The sequence below is a fragment of the Rhipicephalus microplus genome, chromosome 10 (assembly GCF_043290135.1).
Source record: "Rhipicephalus microplus isolate Deutch F79 chromosome 10, USDA_Rmic, whole genome shotgun sequence".
NCBI classification, from domain to species: domain Eukaryota; kingdom Metazoa; phylum Arthropoda; class Arachnida; order Ixodida; family Ixodidae; genus Rhipicephalus; species Rhipicephalus microplus.
Window position 1 is genome coordinate 39,056,547 of NC_134709.1, and position 12,472 is coordinate 39,069,018.

Genomic DNA, 12,472 nt, shown 5'->3' on the forward strand with positions numbered 1-12,472 from the left:
GCCCTCCTTCCAGGCGTGTGCGAGAAAGGCGAAGCGAGTGCTATCTGGGCCTGTGGCGCCATCTGTTGGTTAGCTACTGAGAGTGACTGCGCCAGCCAGGCTCTCAACGAAAGCTGAAGTGCGGTAGAAGAGTGCCTCTTCTGGCTCGCTTCAGCTTTGCCCACGTGAGCTTTGCCAGTCCTCCGCCTTACTTTCAACCAAGCATCACAAGAGGCAAAGCTGCTGGCGACCTTTCCGGATACAAATAACTCCTTTACCCCTGCGCTCCCGTTGAAGTCGCGTCGGCGCTGCGCAATAAATATTCGCTTTTCTGTGTCTGGAACTAACAGAGTGTTTGGGAGTGGTTTCAGTTATCGGTCAGGCCTCCCGATAACGAGGGAGGGGGGGGGGGGGTCACCATACTTCGAACAATTTCGAGGCGCGCCTGTTTTGCACGGCGCACGCGTCTGTTCTTAGCTTGTTGTTTTCTTTCTGCTTTTTCTTCTTTTTTTGAAAGTGTAATCTCGAGTCTTGGCAACATCACGTCATCCTTCAGGGCCTCCCGTCTATATTCTCCGTATTCGAGAAAGAAGATAGGCGCTTTCGCTCCCGACATAGACGGAGATTCCCGTACGTGCACGGGTGGGGCGCACCACGTGTAAAACAGAGCCGTCAAAAGCGCCGCATCGCGCTTTCTTGTTGCGCTTGGAAGAAGCGCCCTGGCTTTCGAGAAAAAAGGGTAATCAATAATAAAGCTTCCGGCGGGGGTTCCGTACTGAGAGAGAGAGTTTTGACTGTATGGCGCGACGTTTTTTGGTGCAAGAAGGTTCAGAGGTATGGAGAAAATATATTGCAAACTCGATACCCATACTTCTTTCCTTTCGTCTGTCCGTTTCATCCATTCTCTTTTAGTTCCCTGCCTCGGGCAATTTCTCTTTACGGGGGACGTGTTGCATCGCAGTGTGACTAGCGCGAAACACAACGTGCGTTCAAGAAGAAGGCGTTTTGCAGAGTCTTTAGGCGCGCTCCGGCAGACCAGCCGCGTTCAAACAAACATAAGCCAAGACGAAACTATAGGAACGCATGCGCGTAAGAAAATATTTGCCAGGATATCGCTGCTATCCGCCCTTCGTGGAAAGCGAAACAATGCATAACGTGTTCCTGCGGATTACAAGAGGCAAAGTACTTTATCACAAAACCAAAAGAAAAAGAAGCCAAGAAAACAAATGTCTTCTTTAATGTTTTGGACCGACGCGTACACCACTGGAAATCTCTGGCTGAGTAAGCTCTTCAATATTTTTATTGCTCTGTATAATACTGGAAAGAAGTCAAAAACGAACCATGTTTCTTGACAATGAAGGCCCGGAAAGGCTACGTAGCCAAAGTGGCTGTGTGCCACTACTGAAGAATATAGTCCTTCAATTGCACCCGTATTTTATGCGAGAAAATCATTTAAAAAAAAAAAAACCTTATTTTTTATGGGGTGCTGTTTAGAAGGAGACGCAGGACACACTAAGGAGATATTCATATTTGTTTTGTTTTGTGCAGTGACATTTCTCGTTTTTGAACGTGTGAAAACGTGGCACTTTGTACGTACACCTCACAGTCAAAATGGCACTTCGTCACAGTCAAAATGGCTCGCCGAAGGAGCTTGTGCCGAATTTCTCTCGCAAATGGTTGTCTAAGCAGACGTACCAAATGGTATGCAACGGTCTTGTTCGAACAAGGCCATCATTCGAAGCGGGGAAGTGCTATGGCATATGTAGGTGTTCTGTGATATGGCTCACTGATATGCCAGCACTCCCTACACAACTGTTTCGAAGGAGTAACATCAGAGCGGGGTGGGGGGGGGGGCAGTTTTGTGTCAACTCCCTTTTATGTGTTAGTGTGTGTGTGTTCACACACACATGTAGCATTAAAGGAGAAACTCACATATTTCCCTATGTATTTGGTCAAGACTAGGCGAAGGCCTTTTTTAAAGACGATAGTCATTCTTGGGATACTTCAACGCATAAATTTTGGTCTGTCTGCTAGAAAAAATTATTCCATCATGCTACGGAACAAATTATAGGAAACAGTGTTCAAACATTGAGAGCAGCAATAAACACATACAAACGACTGAACACAGTGTGCATGAAACGTCTGAACAAAAATGTCCCGTTCCATAAGACTCAGTTCCATAAGAAGTATGATGGCGTCATTACACCACATCATCGCTTGGTTAATGATTTATTTATTTATTTATACATACTGCAGCCCTATTCAGGGCTATCGCAGGAATGGGACGTTATATAATACTAGGCAACAGAGAAAAAATACAAACAAACAGTACAAATTGTGAAGCAAGTACACTCGTAACAAAGCAAAAGTAAAAATGAAGTTAATTACGCGTCAGTAAGATATTCATCGACAGCAACTATGAAGTCGGTTTGTGGTAAGGCGCGAATGCTACCGGGCAGGGAATTCCACAGTTCTATTGCACGCAGAAAAAAAAACTGTACTTAGAGGTATTAGTACGAGCAAAGAAAGGTGTTACATTCAAGGCGTGGGAACTGCGGGTACAACTATTATCAGTAAATGTGATGAGGTTACCATGACCAAGGCCGGAGGAGGAGTTAATAATTCCGTATAAAAATTTTTAAAGCTTCGTTTTGGTATCGCGAGAGTTGTGATGGGATGTTTAATGATTGAAGCCGATCATAGAGCCGATGATGAGCCGATCATAGAGTTTCCTAAATTTCATAGAGTTTCCTAAAGCTAGACGTAACTCTGGCGCTGCGATCGTTCAGCGAATATGGGAATTATGGGCATGGCATGGATTTGCCTAGTCTTCGTGCTTGCGGGTGGCGAATCGCACCTGTGGCTTCGCTTATTGCCGTGTTTTCGTTCTGTTTCGATTGAAAGAACAGACCGTTTTAAACTTCGTGAGCTGATTCGAAATGTTGATCCTAAAAGGTGATACGTGGTGACACGTAACTGCCGAACATTTGTCGATTGTTGTTTCGCGACAAAGCAACTTCGAGCCACGCGAAGCCAAACGGAACGTGAAGTACGAAGACTAGGCAAATCCGTGTACTTACTATATGTATACCCATAATTCTCATGCTCGCTGAAGCGCCATGCGTTGCAGCTCCCATAGACACTAGCACCAGAGTTCCCTCTAGTGTATATTTAGGAAACTCCATGGAGCCGATCACTGAGGCGAGGCAAAGTTAGGTGAAACACGGAATGCTTGAAATGCCTCCGATACTTCACTGGACCCATTCTTGGTGTCAATAAAGTTTTATCCTCCTAAGGTACGAAAAGCCTTCGCAAGGGAGGGGGAGGGGATAGGTTCAAAGAGATATCAACAAAGAAAAGGAAGAGAGCGTTTGCCTTCAACCAATCTATGACAAACCACAGAGATAAATAAATACACAGAAAAACTTTTCTAACCCGAAAAGGGCCCCTGCAACGTTGTGACCAGCAAGTCTACGTGGGTTTCTTTTTTTTAAAGCTGTAATAAACTGAATATGCACTCGGTTTTACAAACAGCGATAAGAAAACAACTTCTAGTGTTTTATTATCCGATTTGAGGTCAAGATGCGCTTGCATACACCGTTTCAATTGCTTCTATGGGGTGTAGACCAGAAGGTGTTCTGTTGAAAAAAAAAGTTTTATGTGGAACCGTATCAACAAGATTCCTCAGCAGGGGAATTTCTTTTTTTTTTTTCGGGGGGGGGGGGGTCAACTATACATTGTATATTCATGCGGGCGTTTGTATGAGTGTGTGTATTTTATACGCAAGCAAAACTGATTTTTTTTTTGGGGGGGGGGGAGGGGTTACTCTACCAGTAAAAGTGAGCGAAAACGGTGTTGGAGCAGACGTTCCACGCAAGCGCCCTACTTGAGCGAAAGTTGAATGCATTAGCATATACAAATCGTCAAAGAGGCAAGGCGAGCTGAATGATTGCTGGAAGTTACATTTACAACAATTATAAAGGAAAACTGTTCGCTTTCTTCTGATCTAGACATCAGTTTCGTGAAAGTAGATTTTTTTTTGTCATTTCCGACTTGAAGCTTTAGGACGCAGATGGTGTCTGCGTAATACAGTGATGTTGAATTTCCAGTGGCGGGAAGTTCTAGCACTCCGGTAGATTAGGAAACTGAATTGTTAATGGGCTCACTGTGAGGCGAGCGCGTTCAGACTAACACAAATCTCACTTGTTTGTTTGTTTTTATTTCTTCAGATTTAGCCTTCTTCACATAATGACAATCATATCTGGCCTCTTATGTCCCAAACCCACGAAATATTCAGCATAGGCGCCGTGGTGGAGGGCTCACGAAATTTGGACTGCCCGTCCTTCCTTAACCTGCAGGTAAAGACACCACGGGCCTCTATAGCATCCCCGCTCCATCCAAATGCAACCGCCACCGCCGAGTTCGAACCCACGACCTGGGGGGTGGGGGGGTGGGTGAGCATAGTAACCATTGCTCCACCGTGGCTGATAACGTCCTTCGCACAAGTTTACTCCTGCTGTTCTTATTTCAACGAAGTACTCCACTTAACGAAATAATTATCGGGTATATACTCCTCTCCGAGCTCCAGCTGTCCAATATAGTAATGCAGCTCCTGGAACACCGCCGCACAGGTCGCCTCGTTGCCTCCGTAATCAGTGAAGTATACGGATGCAAAAAAAACATATAAAACATATATAGTCCCGGAAAAAAAAAAACGATCGATCCGCAAGGACCAGCTCCGGAGCACTGATGTCGGTAAGGGTATATACGCGCATAACTTTAAGCGTCGCCTTGTCGCGTCATTAATCACCGCACTGCGCAGCTCACTTTCGCGTTTGCTTACGTAAGCGACGCGAGCGCCACACGTGTCTTCCAGTCGATTCGCGCTGATTTACGACGCGTGAAATGAATAACCGCCGGGCGTCGATGAAGTCGGTAAGGTTGGATCGCGCGAAATACCTTACGCTGACGGAGGACGTGCTGCGAGTCATTAAAAGGTTGACTATCGCTGAAAGCATAGCTGTTCAACGCCTATAAACTGAAAACTGTCGAAAATGGGCGTGCACAATTCCGTTCTGAAGGTGAAAAACAATAGGGGAGAAGCTTTACACGTATCATCAAACAAAAACTGACCATCGACGTTGTCGGCGACAAGTGGAAGTATTAAAGGGACCCTGAAACCTTTCTTCAATTAACCACGGAATGAATTCAGTGGAAGAGCTTATTGCCTCATGAATTCAACGCCGCCAAAATTTTAAGAATCCGTCCAGTACGAGCGAGAGTTTCAAAGATTTGTCAAACGCTGCAATCGCATTCTCTCTTCTCTCGTCCCGACGAAAGCGCTGGAAGCTAAGCAGCAGGAAGGGAAGGCAGAGCCACAGAGAAACGTCACGTGAACCCCGTGTCCTTGAGCCCTTTTTTTTATTCGAATGCGCGGCTTTCTCAGTGTGATCGCGCGCGCACGCGTGGACAAGTAGCGGACTTCCGCGGCCATCTCTGTAACGAGTGAGCGCGCCATGTTCAAATCAGCCAATGCCAGATAGATGGACTTGCTACGTATGATTTTTTCGGGTATATTACGTCCTTTTTCGAAAGAAGAGAAAGCAATCTTCAGCTGACTTTGATAATTTATTGTGAATTCTATGCCGCGCGCTGTGCTATAATATTTGGCTGGCGTGTTGTCAGGAACCTCTACTACCGATCGGCAGCGTTTTATGACCATGCTCAAAAAGCGTTGCGGGGCCCCTTTAAGGCCTGACCACATGTGCGCGTTGCAGGGCTTCAGCACGTATGACGCGCCGCCACGCCCTTTCCTATCGTAGAGAGGAGGCACGCGGCTACGCGACACTGCGCGTCGTGGCGCCGCGTCAGAGAGCCGTGCACGCTTACGTGTGGTCTGGCCTTGATAAGAATCCAACTGTTCGGTTTTAACGTCCTAGTACCACGCTATGATTATGCGGGCTGCCGTAGTGGAGGACATGAGACATTTTGACCATGTGGGGTTCTCAAACGTGCACCTAGATGTAATTACACTAGGGCTCAAGCATTCTCGCCTCCATCAAAAATGCGGCCACCACAGCAGAGATGTCAACACGAAGTGATGTAAAGAAATCATTATCACGCGAGGACGTCATCACATGACGTTACGGGTTGCAATGTTCGTGACGTCATTGTGACGTCATCTTGACGGGGCATCAGCGATGACTTCATTCCACAACTTAGTCAGTTAGTCAAACGTGAGCCGACCTGTATAGAATGATTCATTCAGAACTGACCAATTTGTATTGGACTGTACTTTAGTTACAAAATAACTGATGCGGCTGGCGGCCAGAAATTCGGTAAGGGCGAAGATTTAAGGGCTCAGCCTGTTTTATATGTGCAGTGCAGGAAAAACTGAATAAATAAGAAATAACAAAAACAGCAACATCCCGCGACATTCCATACAATGGGCCACTGCAAACGGCCAGTATCAGAATGCAGTTTGGCGTTTCGGGTGGTCATTATGTAATCGCCTGTAGGCTAAGTGATAATAAAGCTAAAATAACTTTACGAAGCCTTACCAAACACCGTCTTGGTAGGAAGCGCAGCAACTATTACATAGAACACACACCACAAGCGATTAACTACACGTTTATTTCAAACGTCAGAGTATATAAAGGAGGTGAAAGCAAAGTCTGGAACGCAACTCACTCACATGGAGAGGGAAAGCCCCCTTGTCTGCACAGACACACCCTCAAATGGACCCCCATGCAGCAGCAAAACTGGGCCCTGCTTTGAAAGAGTTGAATATTCAAAGGCTGACGTGGTGATGGCAACACCATGGATGAAGTTCAAGTTGTCGCAGCAAGAAAAGAAATGAAATTCACGTACAGTTTTTAGTCACCGCCACTTTAGCAGCGTACATCGCCTTGGCCATTAACTAAACGACAACGTATGTACCAGAAAAAAAGGTGAACATCCTCCTGACAGACTTCTTAGTGGAGACTGGGCTGGATAAGCGCCTGTGATAGACAGCCAGGGTTTGACATACATGAACTGATGTGTCAGTGCATATACTGACAGTAGAAAAGAAATGTGCGCGTGTGAACATATTGTGACTATGTGAACTGCTGCAAGCAAAGTGTACATTGGCATGATATTGCAACTGTTTTTAGCGTGCTAATATGCTTTTTTGTTTGTTCATTAATGAGCACCATTCAGTAATATTCTTTTGTTTTTTTAGGTACAGAACTTATTGATAAATGAAGTAGCCGAGGCAATATGGACCTCAATCTCTCCACAGCAAGACAGGACAGAACAGAATGTATGCAATGGTACCCACTGTTGAGCACAATGTGCGCAACGCGCTCTTATTCCGATGAAACAAGACGTCGAATGAAACATTGGCGTTTACCTCAAACACGATGACAACCACGGAAACGCGAGACGCCCATTCGGTATTTAGGGCAGCAAAAAATGATGATGATGATAATGATCCTTGATACCCTGGCGCACACGCACAAAGGGGGATCGGCCAAAAACCGGGCGGCAGGATCTTAACTAAAAGGCTAATGGTTTTTAAAACAAAACGTAATTTTGGGCTGAAAAAAATATAGAAAGAAAAGCCGAAAATCGAAAAAGAGTATATCTGAGAGGGAGCGATGCAGGCTATCAGATGCGATTTGAGACAGAGGTAATGAAACCAAAATTCACGAAGGGAATCTCAGATCACTTCTTCATTGTTCGCTTTGAATCATAGTTGCCACATATTACAAAAGACGGCGAAGAAACCTGGCAGCGAATGTTTCGTAAAAAAATTGAAAACAACCTACCGAAATGTGAATACCATAGAGAAAGAAGAAGACAAGAGCGGACACTCCGCAAAACCTGGCCTCAGGAAGTGCGCAACGACTACGTAACGAACTAGTGCTCCCACCAAACGTCAGAGGGCGCAAGCGCAAAAAAAAAAAACACAGTTATAATCAATGCAACAGAATTGTTTTGACAAATTAATATTTATACGCCCAAATTTGGTATGTTTTTTATAAATAAAAACGATTTATTCAACACACCTTACGCGATTATTTTTCTTCAGCCGTACTGTCATAAACACCATCTACCCAGCGACAAGCCCATGCATGACTGACAGCGAGACGCTTTCGTCGCTTTCGTCAACGTCGGCTGCGTCGGCGTTTTCAAGCGTGAGATAACAGGTGAGGCACGTTTTCAAGCGAAGCTTGTTGAATGACATGTTGTTGGTCTTGTTGGGTCATTTTTTCAGAAAACGATTACGCCTGCGCGAATAAGACACCATGCAACAAACATAGAAAGATGCACACACACACGTTGCGCTTCGTGTGTGCGAGTTTGTTTCTTACGTGGCGTCTCATTCACGCAGTTGTAACCTTTTTCTGAAGCTTGTAAGGACTGGGAGGTTCGCTAAAAAGAAAGTTTGTGGCTCTATGCGGCGGCTAGACGGGAACATTGTGCAACGTATGCACTTAGCAAAGGCGGCACGGCGTCAAGCCGAGGCGACGCGTGCTGCGTCTGCCACGGACGCGAGCGTCTGTGCGCTGAGCATAGCTGGGCAGCTAGGTCATAGGCTCGGTGGCTCGGTGCAAAATATTGAGAATCGTTCGCTGGGCCTCGCATGCTTCACGACGCGTTTCCCGAAGGCTCGGAACACGAATAATTCTTGGTTTGCCGGAGGCAAATCTGGACTAGCCAAGTGGCCATCATCTTCGTTTCTTCGCTAGCCTTGTGCCACTAGTGCTAGCTGCCCACAAATTTTTTTGACGTTTCCAATATAATTTTACCGCACAAATTTCAACTACGATTTTTCTTCCCAATGTACTGTGCTGATACGGCGTACGCACGAAGGTGTTCTAAAGTTTCCAGGCCACGATACTATTGCATTACAAGGGATAGCGGCCTGGAAACTTCTGAAGATCTTTGTACGTGGTCTTGACGTATATCTTTGTAAGTCAGAGTTCTATGGGTCAGAGATGTATCACTGGTTTTGTATTGTGCATCGATTAGCTAATAATTCAAAGGGGTTTGCTGGTACACTTATGACGTGCACATATCTTTTTCGTAATTTGACAGCGAAGCATCCACTTACTAACATTTTCAGACCATGCTGACGCCATGCCGTCCGGCGGTCCAAGCTACGGCAGCTACTGCTGTGTATCGTGGTGCTTCAACAATGGCAGAACCCACAAGAAGCCTGGGACGAGTTTCTTCCGCGTACCACGGGACGGCAGGTGTGTTAAAGCTTTTGTATGGTTTGCATGTCTGTAGGCTTACTGTTCGTACTTGCTAAGTGAGGGTAACAATAAAAAATCACTATTCAAGCACTTCCCCTTTCAGCTGATAGTTCATTGCCAATGCAGGATGAAAGCATGGATACAGTATGCTGGACGCGATGATCTCCTGAGTAAGCCGGCCAGCCTATTGTACGCAACGTACAGGGTTTGTAGCGACCATTTTACTGCTCAAAGTTTCATGGACCCTGGGCACACAAGGCTTACAAGAATGGCTGTTCCCAGTGTGCAACCAGCTGCACCATGTAAGTGATTGACTGAAACTCAAATATGTGCATAGCAGCCACTTGTATTGAATCAGTGGCGACAGTTAACCGTGAAGATCTTTGTAGCCGATGGAGAAACCTCACTACAGAAGTAACACTTGGAAAGTCTTAAATTCTGTGAATTGTGGGCTATTACCTTCCTAACAGCAGCTTTACATTTCTGTCATTTTTTGATGCTCTGGACCTGCGCAAATTGTTTTGAAAGGCTTTAAAGGGCTATTTTACGTTATCTTCAAGCCTGAGTGCACATGTACGTATACCTTTCATCAGTGAAAGCTGCCACTGTTGATAATTCCAAAAATCACAAATTACTTGTTTCCTAGTTGGTGCCTTCTCTTTTCTTCCACGTTCGACCAATTTATGCGTTTGAAAGAGCTGTTTAAGTTTCCCCATGCTACAAGCTTTGTAACTTGTACCAACTGCACATATATGCAGGTTCTCTGAGCGTCGCTTCAAGTAGTGACTGTGACATGGCTGCAGAAGCTGCACTGCAAGGTGCGGATGAGCTTCAGTTTGTGTTATTTTAAGCCTCTTACTGACACATTGTCGTAATTTCATTTCTTCAAGACCTGCGGTAGAGGCTTCAAAAAGCGGCTCCCACACATTGAGGTGCCCCGATGAACAGGGTGCGTTCAGTGCCGCGATTTCTTTTTTTTTTACCCAAATTGACTGTTGACCAAACCTCTGCAGGTGGCAGCTCCGTTGTAGCTGGTGAAAGAATTTCTGCTGATTTCGTCTTGCCGGAGAAAACCTTAACCAGTCGTTCAGCTGTCACAAAAGGAACTTGTGTGACCGGTAAGTTGTATGTTCACTTCAACACCAGAGTGGATTGATATAGAGACTTCCGCAGGCCGCTTGCAAGATTGTTCCGACAGCACTTTCCGAGGCACTGAACAAGCTTCACAAGACCCTCCAGAAGACGTCTCCGCCAACAGCTCCACGCCTGAGTGCCCTAGAGAAAATGGTGACTATGCTTCTATTGCAGCAGTTTTTAATGTGCTATTTTATGTTTAGGACATTCTGAGGAAACTATCCTCAAAAGGACACTACGTGTGCACTTACAAAATGTAAGGGTGGGCTCTCAGTGATTTTCATTTTTTGGTGCATTGTCAACATTGTGAATGGTTTGTTTTTAGGTAGTGGAATCGAAAACTTTGCACCACAGAAAGTTGTGCGCCTTGGGTCTGAAAGAGCGAGGAAAGTGCTCGTATGGGATTAGTTGTTCTTCGCTTTTACATCCATTTTTTTGTTTATTGCAGTGCGTTCCTGTGTGCCAGCAACAATGTCTTCATCAATGAAGTACAAGCAAACCATTAAACATCTGCAAGCCAAAGTAGCAGCACAGCGGAAAACTATCAAAAGACTGCGGAGACAGCCTCACCAAACTAACCACTCATTCGTTGCATACATTGTTTTGGTTACCCGCTATGAGGAGTAGGGACACTGTGTATTCGCTCGAAGTGATTTGCATAACCTTAAAAAGAATGTTGGGTATCCTGTCTGTATTTTTGTAGCAAATGCGGGCGAACTGTACACTTTACTGTGGGTCGCTTGGTCACTGTGTATGCTTTATCTCTCCTGCTCAAGTAATATATCGATAACAAAACCGCTTGTTGAAATGTCTTCGAGCGGGTAAGGAACACAGTATGAAGTGGGCACAGTTCACGTTATCACGCTTTTTGTATTTTAGCTTCTCATCAACCTCCTCATCTCGCCCATCAAAATTGTCAAACGAATACCCAAACTTGTAGCGTTTGATGGGGCTGCGGACGCTGCCATTTTATTTTTATATAGCGTGTGAGTGATAACGTACGATGTAGAGCCTTTGTGAAAAATAATGAGCCAAGGTGGTTTCCTTCTGCTATTTATTAGCCCTGTAATACCGCTCTCGTAACACCAATTAAGGTCCACAATTCTGGATAAGTGATGACTACAATCTATTTTAGCTCGCAAGCGTCACAACAACACCCAGATGCAAATCACTTGGGATCTTAAGTTTTTGATAATAAGAAGAGCCACAAGACCTGCCAGTGTTGTAGCATAAAGTTTGTCTTTCACGTAGTGAGCAAGCTGCAAAGCCCTACCTTTCTGAGGACAAGCAGGCATCAAGTCTGCTTTTTTTTTTTCATTTTGGGCTAGCTGTTCTTAAGCACAGCCAGCACACTGCAGCTTTGCCTTTCTGCTATATTGTGTCGTGTGGTTTCTGTGCGCTCTTTTTTTCTATGCATTATTTCGGTTAAGCCCAGGCGTGATTCGCGACTTCATTGCTGTGTATATGTCACTTCTTCATCAGCATTGTGCGCTGTGTTTTTGCCATAGATCCTTACCCACTGGCCCGGTGTGTCATACTTCACCAGCTTCTCGGCTTCTGCCAACTCTAGCGATGTGTGCGTTGTCTGTGTTCTCTATGTATTTGTTACAATATTTGTTACAATTTATTTGTAAGGCGAGATGCATTTGTTGTCTACCTTTGTCATATTGTGCTTTTTATATTCTCATACTCTACCTTGCCTTTGAATAAAACATTGCGGATGCTCTGTTTCTTTGACTGATATATACATTGATCACTTGTTGCAAAAGAAAAACACAAGCGCGATGAATAAAACCGTAGTGAATTATCATTACCTGCATCTGTTTTTATTATAACTTAATCGAAATAAAAATTACGTCACGACTGATTTGCACGAACCACTGAACAAAACAAAACAGGGAATTGCTAAATCAAAACGACCTACAAAAACTATCCATTTGGGCGATGAATAGTGGTCTGAAATCATGAACTTTCGTCATAGCCAAACGTCGGTTATGCAAAGTAATTCAAAATTTGCGCCAGTGAAACCGAAACCGGAAGCGCACGCCACTTGCTCTCACCAACCACTAGGTGTGCTAGGGTCGATTGGGCCGCTGGGGTCTACGGGAGTGTCC

The 12,472-nt window shown here is 45.0% G+C and overlaps 1 protein-coding gene across 3 annotated transcripts; it reads left to right on the top strand.

Annotated features, from left to right (window-relative positions):
- The first annotated feature begins 8,443 nt into the window (after window positions 1-8,443).
- Window positions 8,444-12,101, top strand: LOC142774693 (uncharacterized). Of its 3 annotated transcripts, none has more exons than XM_075875509.1 (6): window positions 8,444-9,221; window positions 9,351-9,526; window positions 9,983-10,173; window positions 10,238-10,342; window positions 10,398-10,511; window positions 10,807-12,101. In XM_075875509.1, exons 1-3 carry the CDS (start codon window positions 9,106-9,108, stop codon window positions 10,072-10,074), a joined length of 384 nt encoding a protein of 127 aa, XP_075731624.1. In that variant the 5' UTR covers window positions 8,444-9,105; the 3' UTR covers window positions 10,075-10,173; window positions 10,238-10,342; window positions 10,398-10,511; window positions 10,807-12,101. The 3 variants fall into 3 exon arrangements, with proteins under 3 accessions (XP_075731624.1, XP_075731625.1, XP_075731623.1); XM_075875510.1 differs by having other exon boundaries at window positions 9,983-10,042; window positions 10,115-10,173; window positions 10,238-10,511; XM_075875508.1 differs by having other exon boundaries at window positions 10,238-10,511.
- Window positions 12,102-12,472: the final 371 nt, after the last annotated feature.